The sequence below is a fragment of the Nicotiana tomentosiformis genome, chromosome 9 (genome assembly GCF_000390325.3).
Source record: "Nicotiana tomentosiformis chromosome 9, ASM39032v3, whole genome shotgun sequence".
Taxonomy (NCBI): domain Eukaryota; kingdom Viridiplantae; phylum Streptophyta; class Magnoliopsida; order Solanales; family Solanaceae; genus Nicotiana; species Nicotiana tomentosiformis.
Genome location: NC_090820.1, coordinates 33,340,327 through 33,356,094, shown reverse-complemented (window position 1 = coordinate 33,356,094; position 15,768 = coordinate 33,340,327). Strand labels below are relative to the sequence as shown.

Below are 15,768 nucleotides of genomic sequence, written 5' to 3'. Positions count from 1 at the left end.
ATTTGTTTATTGTGAATAATTGCCTATTTAATTAAGATATTCCTGCTTAAGTTATTATTTTTTATTTGATCATTTTCATGAGATTATTGCTGGTTTAATTATTATTGAATATTTTTGAAAGTGAAGTTGGTATTCTGGTATTGAATTAATTGATAAGTATATATCCCCGCATTTAAATACTCTTCAGAATTTATATTATAATTTTCATGGTAAGAAAGAGTGTAAAAGTATGAAGGGTGATGTCGTGCCATTTATATTATTTATATTATCCTTGCCATGGTGAGGAAATGTGTAAAAGCACGAAGGGTGATGCCGTGCCATTTTTAAAGAGAGTAAAAACACGAAGGGTGATGCCGTGCCGAAGAGAGTTAAAGCACGAAGGGTGATGCCGTGCCAATTTTATTATTTATTTATAAATTTATGAGAGAATGAGAGTAAAATCACGAAGGGTGGTGCCGTGCCATTTTTATATTAACAGTTGCTCAGTTTACTGTTGAGGAATTAATTTGTTTCTAAGTGATAATTTTCCTGCTGAAATTTATTATATCATCCCCCTTCGCATGTTCACTCCCAAATTTATAAAGTGTTATTTATTGTAATTATTGTTGCTTCGTATTTGTATATATTTGTGCAGGTTGTTTACGTATGTGTCCTGTCATAGATTCGACACTTACGGAGTACATGGGGTCGGTTGTACTCATACTATACTCTGCACTTTTTGTGTAGATTTTGGAGTTGGTCTCAGCAGTGTACCATAGACTTGCTCGGATTCAGCTACTTAGAAGAGACTTGAGGTTTAACTGCACATCATTCGCAGTTCTGAAGTCCCCTGCTATCTTATCTTAGCTCTGTATTATCTTTCAAACAGCTTGAATTTTATTCAGACCATTATTTGTATTATCCTAATAGCTCGGGCATTCGGGGATATATTTTGGTGATTCGGTTGTTGTGGTCATCCGCACTTTATTACAGTAATTGACTTCCGCTTAAATTGATTTGTTTAAAAATGGTTAAGATTTTTCTAACATTGGCTTGCCTAGCAAGTGAAATGTTAGGCGCCATCATGGTTTCGAAGGTGAAAATTTCGGGTCGTGACATTCCAGTTACTAAGCGACATCTTAGCCATAAATTTGCACATCGGCACTACTACGACATCCTTCTGATTCAACACTTAAATATTTACTTTTTGATCAAACCGTCCCAATATTATGTAACGACCCGGCCGGTCGTTTTGAGAATTATAAGTCTGTTCCCCCATTTACTGCTCAATTTATACTTTACAGTTATTTTATGAATTACCGAGTTAGTTGGTTCGGGTCCGGAAGGATTTCGGAGTGAAATGAGACACTTAGTCTCTTAGTTGAAAACTTAAGTTGGGAAAGTTGACCGGATATTAACTTATGTGTAAATGACCTCAGAATTTAATTCTGATAATTCCAGTAGCCCCGTATGATGATTTTGGACTTAAGAGCATGTACGAAAAATTATTTAGAGGTCGGTAGTGGAATTAGGTTTGAAATGGCGAAACTCGAATGTTTTTGGAAAATTTGATCGGGGAATTGACTTTTTGATATCGGGGTCGAAATCCAATTCTGAAAATTTTAATAGGTCCGTTATGTCATTTATGACTTGTGTGCAAAATTTGAGGTCAATCGAACTTGATTTGATAGGTTCCGGCATCGTTTGTAGAAATTGGAAGTTTTAAAGTTTATTAGGCTTGAATTAGGGTATGATTCATGTTTTTAGCGTTGTTTGATGTGATTTCAGGCTTCGACTAAGTTCGTATGATGTTTTAGGACTTGTTGGTATATTTGGTTGAGGTCCCGAGGGACTCGGGTGAGTTTCGGACGACTAACAGATCATTTTTGACCTTTAGGAGATAGCTGATAGCTGCTGGTATTTTTCTTCTGGTTTCCTTATACGCGATCGCATAAGTTCATCCGCGATCACGTGAGATGGTTTGCGATCGCGTAGGCTTGTTTAAGGCAGTGATGATTTTGTTCTTCGCGATCCCGTGAAGAGGGCCACGATTGCGTTGCTATGGGATTTTGTGATTCGCGAACGCGTGGTTAAGGACGCGTTCGCGTAGAGGAAATGGAGCAGAAGTGGAGGTCACGTGTTTGTGCTTCGCATCACGTGGACGAGTCCGCGATCGCGTAGGCCTGTGAGAGTGAGCTTCGCGATCGCGTAGAAAAGTCCGCCATCGCATAGGGTTAAATCTGGGCAGTGGAAAATTGTTCTTCGCGATCGTGTGTGTTTGTTCGCGATCGCGTAGAGCAAATGACTGGGCAGAGAGTTTAAGTTCTAAAAATGGGACTTCATCCCATTTTTTATTTTTACCGATTTGGAGCGCGGATTGAGGCGATTTTTGGGAGATGTTCAGTGACAACAATGGGGTAAGTGTTCTTAACTCAATATTGGTTAAATTATCCGAATCCATGGTTGTTTTTATCATTTAATGGGTGAATTAAGTTGGAAAATTTTAAAAACCCTATTGGTTTAAATTGAAGATTTGAGGGTCGAGTTGAGGTCATATTTTGGTAAAATTGTTATGGTTAGGCTCGTGGTTGAATGGGCTTTCGAATTTTGTAACTTTTGTCGGGGTTTGAGACGTGGGCCCCACGGGCAATTTTGAGCTAAATTTCGGATTTTGTTGGAAAATTAGTATTTTCTTATGGAATTAATTTCAATAAATTTTATTGACTAAATCGAATTATTTGTGGCTAGATTCGAAACGTTTGGAGGCCAATTCACGAGGAAAAGACATTGCAGGATAAAGAATTACATGGCTTGAGGTAAGTAACAGTTCTAAATTTGGTCCTGAGGGTATGAAACCCAGGAATATGTATTATGTGATTGGTTTTGAGGTGACGCACATGCTAGATGACGGGCGTGTGGGCGTGCACTGTAAGAATTATGACTTGGTTAATTCCATGGAACTGTGTAGTTAAACAATATGTTGATATCTGTACATTTTTTCCCGTATTAGAGAAATTGATCTATGAATTATGTTTAAATCATATGTTTACACTGTTGGGACCCACATAGGTCGTGTACTTGTGAAACTATTTGCTAAATTGCTATTTTGCACTCAGTCACGGCTCTATTTGCACATTTTCACCTCAGTCTCTCTTATTCATTATTGATGCATCATATAATTGTTGTTGGGCTTCTTATCATGATTTCTGAGAGCCCGAGAGACTGGAAATGTTGATAATTGAGTGAGGCCGAGGGCCTAATTGTGAGGATATTTATAGATCGGGCTGCACGCCGCAGCATGTTTCATTGATTTATGTCATGATTGGCTTGATATAGCGCTTGGGCTGAAGGAGCCCCCCGGAGTCTGTACACACCCCTAGTGAGCACAAGTACCTACTGAGTGCGAGTGCCGAGTGCCAAATAATGAGCGACTGTGAGGAAAGAGTGACTGTGAGGTTGGAGTGAATGGGAAGACTGAGTGACTGTTACTCTGAGAGGATGCATTGATATCACTATTTGCTGCATTTCAGCTGTCATATATCACTATTTATGGAAATTTCGGTTAAACATTATTTTCTATTTCGGTCAAACTTGATATGAATATTCAGTGAAATCTTAAATGTTGAACTTGAGAGCATGCCTACTCTTTTATATCGGAAAGTACTGTATTTGGACTTAGCTGAGAAGCTCGTCGCTACTTTCAGTTCTTTATTTATTATTGTTACTTACTGAGTTGGTTGTACTCATACTACACCCTACACTTCGTGTGCAGATCCAGGTGATCTCGGATACAGTGGGTGTTGATTCTTTCACACGGTCGATTTTCTAGAGATTCAGAGGTAGCTGCCATATTTCGCAGACCTTGTCTTTCCGTCCCTATCCTTTCATTTATTGTATTTGGTATCAAATTATTATAAACCACGTTTTCCAGACTTGTAATGTATAAATGCTTATGTACTCAGTGACACCAGATTTTGGGAATGTTTGTATCGATATTTGCGAGACTTGTGGAATGCGTTTAAATATTATATTTTTAAACTTAAAAGAAATTGTGGTTTATTGAGGTTGTCGGCTTACCTAATATCGAGATAGGCGCCATCACAACAGGTTAGAATTTTGGGTCGTAACAAGTTGGCATCAGAGCCTAGGTTACATAAGTCTCACGAGTCATGAGCAGGTTTAGTCGAGCCTTGCGAATCGGTATGGAGACGTCTGTACTTATCTCGAGAGGTTGCCGAACCCTTAGGAAAATTTCACTTTCTTGTATTCTGTCATGCGAATTTGTTGATTCTGGAAACTAAATTTCTGTTATTCTATTCTCTGACAGATGGTGAGGATACGTGGAGAATACCCAGTGCCACCAGCTAGGGCCGCGAGAGGCGGGGCCGTGGTAGAGGCCGGGGTCGAGGTAGAGGTCGAGGTGTAACTCGTACCACAGTTGGACCTGCACCTGTAGTACCACCAGTTTCTCCAGCTCAGGAGCATATTTCAGATATAGCTGAGCCGACAGGACCAGCTCAGGCACCAGTTGTGCCCATTGAGATTCCAGGCCTTCAGGAGACTTTGGCCTAGATATTGACAGTTTGCACTAGTCTTGCTCCGGTGGGTTCAGCTCAGGCCGCACCTGCCACTTCTCAGACTGGGGGAGGTACTCATACCCCTGTAGCCCGTACTCCAGATCAGGTAGCACAGGGAATTCATATACCGAGGGCACTACCAGCCCAGCCGGTTGCAACTGTTCAGGCCCCGGTAGTCCCCGTTATGGCAGATGATGAGCAGAGGTAACTTGAGAGATTTGGGAGGCTTCGACCTCCATCATTTAGCGGTGCTGAGTCAAAAGATGCTCAGGGTTTTCTGGATAAGTGCCAGCGGATGCTTCGGACAACGGGTATTCTGGAGACCAATGGGGTCTCGCACATTACTTTTCAGTTTTTTGGGGCTTCCTTCAGATGGTGGGAGACTTATGAGAGGCACAGGCCTATCGGTGTTGTACCACTTATATGGAAGAAATTCTCCGTTCTCTTTTTAAAGAAGTTTGTGCCACGCATAGAGGAGCTGCGCAGACAGTTTGACCAGTTACGTCAGGATGGTATGTATATGATGGAGTACGAGATGAGATTTTCTGAGTTGGCTTGTCACGTAGTTTGGTTGGTTCTCACTGATAGGGAGAGGATTAAGAGGTTCATTGATGGCCTCACATATCAGCTACAGTTACTTATGACTCCAGAGAGAGTATCTGGTGCTACTTTTGATATTGCTCGGCAGATAGAGATGGTCTGTAGCCAAGAGCATGGAGAGAGGGAGGCTAATAGGCCTCGTGGTCCAGGTGATTTCAGCGATGTTCCTTCAGGGGGTCAGGTTTATCACGGTAGGGGTTGTCCTTATAGACACACTCAGACAGGTCGTCCAGTTCACCGTGGTGCATCATCCGGCCAGGGTTCATATAATTCTCATCAGGGTTAGTCATCTCTCAGTGCCCTGCCAACCTAGAGTTCGTCATGTGCTCCTTCAGTTCATGGTTCATTTGCACCGGGTGCTTCTAGCAGTTATTCTGGTTCTCGGGGCCCGATTCAGTCAACACCACCACCAGTACCGGGGAGCTTCTTTGAGTGCGGGGAATTTGGGCATATGTGGAGACAATGTCCTCATCGCTCGGGAGGTCTAGTGCAGTAGAGAAGTCAGACTACGACTTTAACACCGGTTACTTCACCACCAGCCCAGCCAGCTCGAGGTGGGGGTCAGTCAGCTAGGGGTCGCCTAAGAGGGGGAGGCCGATCAGGTGGCGGTCAGGCCCGATTCTAGGCTTTTCCTGCCAGGCCAGATGTCGTTGCCTCAGATGCAGTGATCACAGGTATTGTCTCAGTATGCCACAGGGAAGCTTCTATATTATTTGACCCTGGTTCTACTTATTCGTATGTATCATCGTACTTTACTCATTATCTGGATCTGCCCTGTGAGTCCTTAGTTTCACCTGTTCATGTGTCTACGCCGCTGGGCGATACTATTATTGTGGACCGTGTATATCGGCCTTGTGTGGTAACCATTGGGGGACTAGAGACTAGAGTTGATCTCTTACTGCTCAGTATGCTTGATTTCGATGTAATCCTGGGTATGGATTGGTTGTCTCAATGTCATACTATTCTGGACTGTCATGCAAAAACCGTGACATTGACGATGCCGGGGTTGCCAAAGGTTGAATGGAAAGGTTCTCTAGATTTTGTTCCTAGCAGGATAATTTCTTATTTGAAGGCCCAACCCATGGTGGGAAGGGGTGTTTGTCATATTTATCTTTTGTGAGAGATGTTGATGCAGATACTCCTACTATTGATTTAGTACCGGTAGTGAGAGACTTTTTGGATGTATTTCCTGCAAACCTGTCGGGTATGCCGCCCGACAGGGATATTGATTTTGGTATTGACTTGGTGCAGGGCACTCAACCCATTTTCATTCCTCTGTACCGTATAGCACCAGCTGAGTTAAAAGAATTGAAAGAGCAACTTCAGGAACTTCTTGATAAGGGGTTCATTAGGCCTAGTGTGTCGCCTTGGGGTGCACCAATTCTGTTTGCGAAAAAGAAAGATGGTACTATGCGATTGTGTATCGATTACAGGCAGTTGAACAAAGTTACAATCAAGAATAAGTATCCTTTGTCGCGTATTGATGATTTATTTGACCAACTTCAGGGAGCGAGGGTATTCTCCAAAATTGATTTGAGATCTGGGTATCACCAGTTTAAAATTCGAGATTCGGATATTCTAAAAATAACATTTAGAACTCGTTATGGTCACTATAAATTTCTTGTGATGTCATTTGGGCTAACCAATGCCCCAGCAACATTTATGCACCTGATGAATAGCGTATTCCAGTCGTATCTTGACTCATTTGTCGTGGTATTTATTGATGATATCATGGTGTACTCACGTAGCCAGGAGGAGCATGTACAACACTTGGATATTGTATTACCAAGGCTGAGAGAAGAGATATTGTATGCCAAATTCTCTAAGTGTGAATTCTGGCTTAGTTCGGTGGCATTCTTGGGACACATAGTGTCCAGTGAAGGGATTAAGGTGGATCCGAAAAAAATAGAGGCAATTCAGAGTTGGCCCAGGCCATCTTCAGATTCTGAGATTCGGAGTTTTCTCGGCTTGGCCGATTAATATCATCGCTTCGTGGAGGGTTTCTCATCTATTGCATCGCCTATGACTAAATTGACCCAGAAAGGTGCTCCGTTCAGGTGTTCGGATGAATGTGAAGAGAGCTTTCAGAAGCTCAAGACAGATTTGACTACAACTCCAGTATTGGTGTTGCCTACAGGTTTAGGGCCTTATACTGTGTATTGTGACGCGTCGCGTATTGCCTATACGTCCAGACAGCTAAAGGTACATGGGAAGAATTATCCGGTCCACAACCTCGAGTTAGCAGCTATTATTCATGCCTTAAAAATTTGGCGACATTATTTATACGGGGTCCATTGTGAGATTTACACTGATCATCGGAGTCTACAACATTTGTTTAAACAGAAAGATCTTAATTTGCGGCAGCGAAGGTGGTTGGAGTTGCTTAAGGATAATGATATCACAATTCTCTATCAGCCCAGAAAGGCCAATGTGGTGGCCGATGCCTTGAGTCGTAAGGCGGAGAGTTTGGGCAGCTTAGCATACTTACCGCTAGCAGAGAGGCCTTTAGCCTTGGATGTTCAAGCCTTGGCCAACCAGTTTGTTAGATTGGATATTTCCGGGCCGAGTCAAGTTTTGTCTTTCGTGGTTTCTCGGTCTTCTCTTTATGATCGTATCAGAGAGCGCCAGTATGATGATCCCCATCTGCTTGTCCTTAAGGATACGGTTCAACACGGTGATGCCAAGGAAGTTACTATTGGGAATAACAGTGTATTACGGATGCAAGGCACGCTATGTGTTCCTAATGTAGATGAATTGTGTGAGTTGATTCTCCAGGAAGTTCACAGTTCGTGGTACTCCATTCACCCAGGTGCTGCAAAGATGTTTCAGGACTTGAGACAATATTATTGGTGGAGGAAAATGAAGAAAGATATAGTTGGGTTTGTAGCTCAGTGTTTAAATTGTCAACAGGTGAAGTACGAACATCAGAGGCCGGGCGGATTACCTCAGAGACTTGAAATTTCAGAGTGGAAGTGGGAGCGTATTACCATAGACTTCATAGTTGGGCTCCCACAGACTCTGAGGAAGTTTGATGTTGTTTGGGTGATTGTGGATCAATTGACCAAGTTCGCGCATTTTATTCCAGTTGGTACTACTTATTCTTCGGAACGGTTGGCTGAAATTTATATCTGCGAGATTGTTCGCCTACACAGTGTGCCAGTGTCTATCATTTCAGATCGAGGCACGCAGTTTACATCACAGTTTTGGAGAGCAGTACAGCGAGAATTAGACATACAGGTTTACTTGAGTACAACATTTCACTCTCAGACAGACGGACAGTCCGAGCGCACTATTTAGATATTGGAAGATATGCTATGCACTTATGTCATTGATTTTGGAGGTTCTTGGGATCAATTTCTGCCACTGGCAGAGTTTGCTTACAATAACAGCTACCAATCGAGCATTCGAATGGCTCAGTATGAGGCTTTATATGGGAGACGGTGTCGGTCTCCGGTGGGTTGGTTTGAGACTGGTGAGACTAGACTATTGGGTACTGATTTGGTTCAGGATGCTTTGGAGAGGGTTAAATTGATTCAGGAGCGACTTCGCATGGCGCAGTCTAGACAGAAGAGTTATGCCGATCGGAAGGTCCGTGATGTTGCTTACATGGTTGGGAAAGAAGGTTCTGCTCAAGATTTCACCCATTAAGGGTGTGTTGAGGTTCGGGAAGAAGGGCAAGTTGGGCCCTCGGTATATTGGGCCTTTTGAGATACTTAAGAAAATTGGAGAGGTGGCTTATGAACTTGCCTTGCCACCTAGTCTATCAGGTATTCATCCAGTATTCCATGTATCCATGCTCCGAAAGTATGTCGGGGATCCGTCTCATATTCTGAATTTCAGTACAGTGCAGCTGGACGGTAATTTGACTTATGATGTGGAGCCGGTGGCTATTTTAGACCGGTAGGTTCGAAAGCTGAGGTAAAAGAACATAGCATCAGTGAAGGTACGGTGGAGAGGCCGGCCAGTCGGAGAAGCTACTTGGGATATTGAGCAGGATATGCAGAGCAAATATCCACACCTATTTGAGACTCCAGGTATGATTCTAAACCCGTTCGAGGACGAACGTTTGTTTAAGAGGGGGAGAATGTAACGACTCGACCGGTCATTTTGAGAATTATAACCTTGTTCCCCCATTACTACTTAATTTATGCTTTATAGTTATTTTATGACTTACCGAGTTAGTTGGTTCGGGTCCGGAAGGATTTCAGAGTGAAATGAGACACTTAGTCTCTTAGTTGAAAACTTAAGTTGGAAAAGTTGATCGGATATTGACTTATGTATAAATGACCTCGAAATTTAATTTTGATAATTTCAGTAGCTCCGTAGGGTGATTTTGGACTTAGGAATATGTCCGGAAAATTATTTGGAGGTCCATAGTAGAATTAGGATTGAAATGGCGTAAGTTAAATTTTTGAAAAATTTGACCGGGGGTTGACTTTTTGATATCGGGGTTGAAATCTGATTCTGATAATTTTAATAGGTCTGTTATGTCATTTATGACTTATGTGCAAAATTTGAGGTCAATCGGACTTGATTTGATAGGTTCCGGCGTCATTTGTAGAAATTAGAAGTTTCAAAATTCATTAGGCTTGAATTGGGGTATGATTCGTGTTTTTAGCGTTGTTTGATATGATTTGAGGCTTCGACTAAGTTCGTATGATATTTTAGGACTTGTTGGTGTATTTGGTTGAGGCCCCGAGGGACTCGGGTGAGTTTCGGACGGCTAACAGATCATTTTTGACCTTTGGGAGATAACTGATAGCTACTGGTATTTTTCTTCTAGTTTCCTTATACGCGATGGCATAAGTTCATCCGCGATCGCGTAAGCTAATTTGGTGTAATGACGCGGCTGGCCGTTTTGAGAGTTATAGCCCCGTTCCCCTATTTTCTGCTTCTTTTTGTGTTCTTCGGCTATATTATGATATACCGGGGTAATTGGTTCGGGTTCGGAGTAGTTTCGGAGTGAATTGAGACACATAGTCTCTAAGTTGAGAGCTTAAGTTGGAAGAGTTGATCGGATGTTGACTTATGTGTAAACAATCTCGGATTTGAATTTTGATGGTTTCGTTAGCCCCGTTAGGTGATTTTGAACTTAGGAGTGCGTCCGGAATGTGATTTGGAGGTCCGTGGTAGAATTAGACTTGAATTGGCGAAAATTAAAATTTTTGCGATTTTGGCCGGCAGTGGAAATTGTGATATCGGGGTCGGATTGGATTTCTGGAAGTGGGATTAGGTTCACGGTGTCATTTCTAACTTGTGTGCAAAATTTGAGGTCATCTGGACGTGGTTTGGTAGGTTTTAGCATCGTTTGTGGAATTCGGAAGTTTAGAAGTTCTTAGGCTTAAATCCAGGCGTAATTTGATGTTTTGATATTGATTTGAGTAATCCGAAGGTTCGACTAAGTTTGTATGAGGTTATAGGATATGTTGGTATGTTTGGTTGTGGTCCCGAGGGCCTCGGGGTGATTCTGGGTGGTTAACGGAAGGTTTGGAGTTGGAGAAGTGCAGCTGAAGCTGCTGCTACTGGTGCTTTCCGCACCTGCAGAGTGGGAACCGCAGGTGCGAGGTAACAGGAGCGAAGGAAGAGCCACAGGTGCGGCTAAGGGAGACCTGGGCTCAGACCGCAGGTGCAATGGAAATCTCGCATCTGCGTTGGTCGCAGAAGCGGTTTGGGAGGCGTAGATGCGCAGATGGATCGCAGGTACGCCTTAGGTCCCGCATAACAGCAGATTTAGCCTTCACAGGTGAGCCCCACATCTTTCTCGGGGTGTTCAAGAGTTTTAGATTCTACCCATATTTTTATTAAGACATTGAAATATGTAGTTTGGCCGTATGGTATTCACAAGATTAGGATTGTTCAAAAAATTTCTATTTGGTCTAGCCGATAAATCGCCCAATAATCGTTAATCTGATACCAATCCGCCAGTTATCTTATTGGATGGCTAGCAGATTACTACATTTATAATCCGATAATCGATAAGCCGAACCGTTAAGCATAATTATCCGTCCGATAAGCACCCCTAGTTTGGACATAAGAAATTTTTTACTTTTTTTCGAAAAATTTTCACTTTTTTCGAAATTAGTATTTGACCATAAAATTTTCAATTTTCGCTTAAAATGAATTTTGAAATTTTTCAAAAACATAAAAAACTTCAAAAAACTATTTTTCGAAAATTATATTTATATCCAAACACAACTCTCATTTTTTTTCACTTGAAAACTTTTTTCACTTTTTCTTGAAATTTTATAATTCTTATGTCCAAACGCTCACTTTAGTGTCATTTTCTCGAAATTAGCAGGAACTCCTAATTAGAACAGGATTGGGACAAAATTTGTCTCAATTCACAAATATGTAGGGGTTAATATTTTAGGGAAGTTGTAATTAGAACAGGATTGGGACAAATACCTCTCACAGATAAATACTTGGTTCGTTAGGGGTTTTGCGTTCTGAACTTTGGGAGAATTGACGATGGAAGAAACAGTTTGCTGCACTACGGTACGGCTTTTCTTATGGAATGAGAAGCTGACGAGGGGTCAGATATCAGAGTCGGAAGGGCTTTGTGTGTTTCTAATTCGGACTGAATTCATGAGGCTTAATGGCTGTGAATGCGGCGATTCTGGTTGCGACAAACTTGGGGAACGGACTTGCTCTACCGTCATTCCTTTTGATGTGTCAAAGCTTCTGAAAAACGATCCATCATTAGGTACAATGCTTATATCTGCTACTCTTCAATTCCTCCCCTGCACTACTGAACAATTGGGGAATGGCATCTCTTCTTACCTTTTCACTCGATTTCAGTTTTCTGAAGCTTTACAGCTACCGCCACGACCTACCTACGTCATTGTCCTTGAATTCTCCCACCTTCGATTTATTGAGTATACACCACATGGTCAAGTTTCGTTGGATGATTTTCCGTGGGTCCCTCCCCCTATCCCGTCGTATTGTAGGTTTGATAAGGACTGGGACGAGGAAGAGGAGCTTCGCAGCAGCGCACGCAGTGTGAGTCCTACTGATTACATGAATGATCCGTACCATCGCTACTTCGGGGATGTCCTCGAGTATATCTTCGTGTTAAGGGAATATACTGGTGAAGGTGGAATTTGCCCGACGAAGCCGCCCGTTGTGTCACATATACCAAGAGGACTTGTGGAGGTCAAATGCTTTCCTTTTCCCCTAGACCAACTCAATGGCAGCAGCAGAGATCTAATAGATGACGACACTTGCCCTGTTTGCTATGAAGATTTTGAAGACAAGAATGAAGTGTTAACAACTTACTGTTCGCACGATTTTCATACTGAGTGCCTCCTGATATGGCTACTAAGGAACAACACATGCCCAACTTGTCGAGCAGTCTATCCTTTGCATTATTCCCCCCTTTTGAACCGCAAACGTCGTCATGAGCGCAACATATTGGAGGCTAACTGTAAACATCATAAGCACAACATAGTGGAGGCTAACGTTGAAAATTGTACTCTTCTTATTCATTTTATGTGAACTTGCTTGATTCAACATAGAGTTTAAGAAAGACAAAAAAAGACTTTTGAACGGACGGAGTATTGTATTCTGTTTACTTGTATGGTTATTGGTTAATAGCAGATTCGCTGTTCTTTTATGGGATCATACTGACATATTGGAGAAAATACGTTGTTAGAAATTGCTATATTTTTCAATTTTCTCGTATAATTATTGCACATTCTGTTGGCTACCTTTAATCTCCATGAGCGCTTTGTACATAATCAGATAGTCAGTTGTGTATACATTTCAGAGGTCCAATAGTCAAGCATTCTGATACACAATTTTCTGTTTGTACCCTGTGAAAATGACGTTTCCACAAAAGAATGGTAGGAAAAGAGAAGGACCGTGTTAAAAGGAATGAACATAGCTCCCTACTTCTGCAAGAGGATATCGTATGTCCTTTATTTTATTTTCCTTTTCTGGATCCTGATATAGAGCAATGTAGTCCCTTGGGTAATTGATATTACTTGAAAAAATTTCCATCAGAGCTGTGCATCAGATTCATAGATCTGCATTATCAGTTGGTGAAATGATTTGTTCTTTTTGCTTTTGATGCTATTGTGTTGCATTTATACAGTGAAACAGCCCTCCATACTCCATCCCGATTACCACTTGCTTGTCGTATTAAATTGGGATTTTTTCGTATATTTACGAAATTTTAAACTTATTTACCCGGTTTATCTAAATTTTTCTATTTACAGAAAGTAACTAAAGTTTTTACAAAATATATACAAATTCGATCAAAATCTACAATTTATCTACAACTTAAATATAATTTTTTGTACAGAAATCCGGTTATACACCCGACATACATAATATATACAATTTATTTGTAACAACACCCAATCCAAACAAACAACAATTACGCAAAATTCGATTTTCAAATTCAAAGCTTCGAAACTTTTAATGGTTGTTAATGGAGTTTTTAATGAATTAACATAGGTTGGTTCCAAAATCTTTCTTCCATAAGCGAAAAAGCTGAACTATTTGATCAATGACAATAATCTAACGACATATAGCATAAGTATTCCTTGAAAAGGAATCCAGAAAGGAACCTCATGAATCAAACGTTTTCGTTCAAGTCCTATTGCTCCTATATCTACCCAGTTTTCGATTCTGGAGGTACCCAAATTTGTCCTTTTGATTGTATATTATAATTATGGTATTTAGTAAATTTTGAAAGAATTATTTGATTGAATAAACAATCAGGCGAGAGGAAAAAAGGGGATTACATTTTAATATATTATTTTGTATATAACTGATATATTGTATATTAAGTTATAATTAAATTAAAACTTTAATATTGAAGGAAAATAAATTTCAAAGGTAGTATAGATCAGTAGAAATTCCTAAAATGATACGAAGTCCATCCTAATTCCTAAAGGCCAAACAATTGAAGAGGATAAAAAAGGTAAAATAGCTCTAGAAAGGTTCCTCGGCAACCAATGACAAAGGTTAAGCTGATTTACAATAATACTCTCAAAGATAGGTCTAGAGTACGTTTATAGACGTTTTAGATAACAAACGATTTTAACATATCTAATAAACTATTTTAACATTTCTAATATTTAATTTATCAATAAAAATTAGGTTAAAGAATATGTGAGAAACACATGAAAATCGCAAAAACCAAAAAAAAAAAAAAGTAGTACATGAAATTTGTTAGTAACATTTCTAGAAGCAATAACTTAAAATGAAAGATCATGTTATTGTAAGCCCCATATAATTTTTATACGAAATTCAGACCGATTGCAACTTTAAAATATATCTGAAGTGTTAATTAACGAAGCTCCGGTACGATATTGGAGTATTTGGAACTATACATTTTATACATTAAAGGAGTGAAATGGAATAAATTAAGTTGAGGTACCGTCAATAAAGAAAAAAAAATTAACTCGAGGTACATGAATGAAATGCAATAGATTAAGTTGAGATGACATGAATGAAATGAGATAAATTAAAGTGATGTACATGAATGAAATGGAATGAATTAAGTTGAGATATTTAGCCTTAAAGGACTTAAATGGTTAAAATTTAAAGAAAATAGATGTCATTATATGATGAAGGAATTATAGTCATTTGTTGTAATTATATTACTTACAACTAGTGAATTTGACCGCGCTTCACGCAGTTATAAAAGATGGCAGTAAATTTAGAAATAATATTTTTATAAACTTAGCAGAGATAGTGTAATATGACCATTATTTTGTCAAATGGAATCCATCTCACATAAGCATAAGCATCTTTGCAAAGTGTAGACTTTGTTAGCAATATTCTTTGGGACCCAAAAATATTACATTGTGTGTTGGACATCATTTGCACAAGTTTTATCTCTTCTTTTACACCTAAGAGGTCAAGACTTTTTTGCCTATAAAAGGGAAGACCATTAGTTCATTTTAGACACACCAACAAGACTTGTCGTCAATTCTTGTTTCTTCCTTTCTTCCTTTATTAAGAGTGTTTTGTATGAGAGTTAGTGTTGGGAAACACTTATGTGAACCCTTTCTTTGGAGTGATCTTGTGAGGTTATTCTCATAGGGTATTTGGAATTAATTAGAGTGTTTACTCTAATTTTATACTCTTATTGTTATAGTAAATTGCTCTTCTCCGCTTGTGGACGTAGGTCACTTTGACCGAACCACGTTAAATTTGTGTCTTCTTTATCTACTTTAATTGTCGTTGTTATCAACTTCCATTGTCTTTGTTATTGTCATTATACCGTTGTTTGGCTAAATTCCGTACTACCCGGATTCCCGATCTTAACAAATTGGTATCAGAGCCGGATCTAACCGGGTTAGTTTTCAATAGCCAAAATGACTCTAACAAAGACCTATATTGAGAAATTTGACCGAAGTGCAAACTTCGGAATGTGGCAATTAAAGATGGAAGCTATCCTAATTCAGGATGGCTTAGACTTGGCGTTGCAAGGAAAGGAGAAGAAGACGGATAAAATGACGGACGAGGAGTTTGCCATCATAGACAAAAAGGCAAAAGCAGGTATTATTTTAAATCTCTCAAATGAGGTTTTACGTGAAATTTCTGTAGAAACCACAGCTAAAGGCATGTGGGAAAAATTAAAAACCTTATATATGAAGAG

At 40.1% G+C, this 15,768-nt stretch overlaps 1 protein-coding gene across 1 annotated transcript; it reads left to right on the top strand.

Moving 5' to 3' along the window:
- Positions 1–2,391: 2,391 nt before the first annotated feature.
- LOC138898575 (uncharacterized) lies at positions 2,392–5,442 on the top strand. The gene is made up of 2 exons (XM_070184652.1): positions 2,392–2,396; positions 4,929–5,442. The coding sequence occupies exons 1-2, from the start codon at positions 2,392–2,394 to the stop codon at positions 5,440–5,442; spliced, it is 519 nt and encodes a 172-aa protein (XP_070040753.1).
- Positions 5,443–15,768: the final 10,326 nt, after the last annotated feature.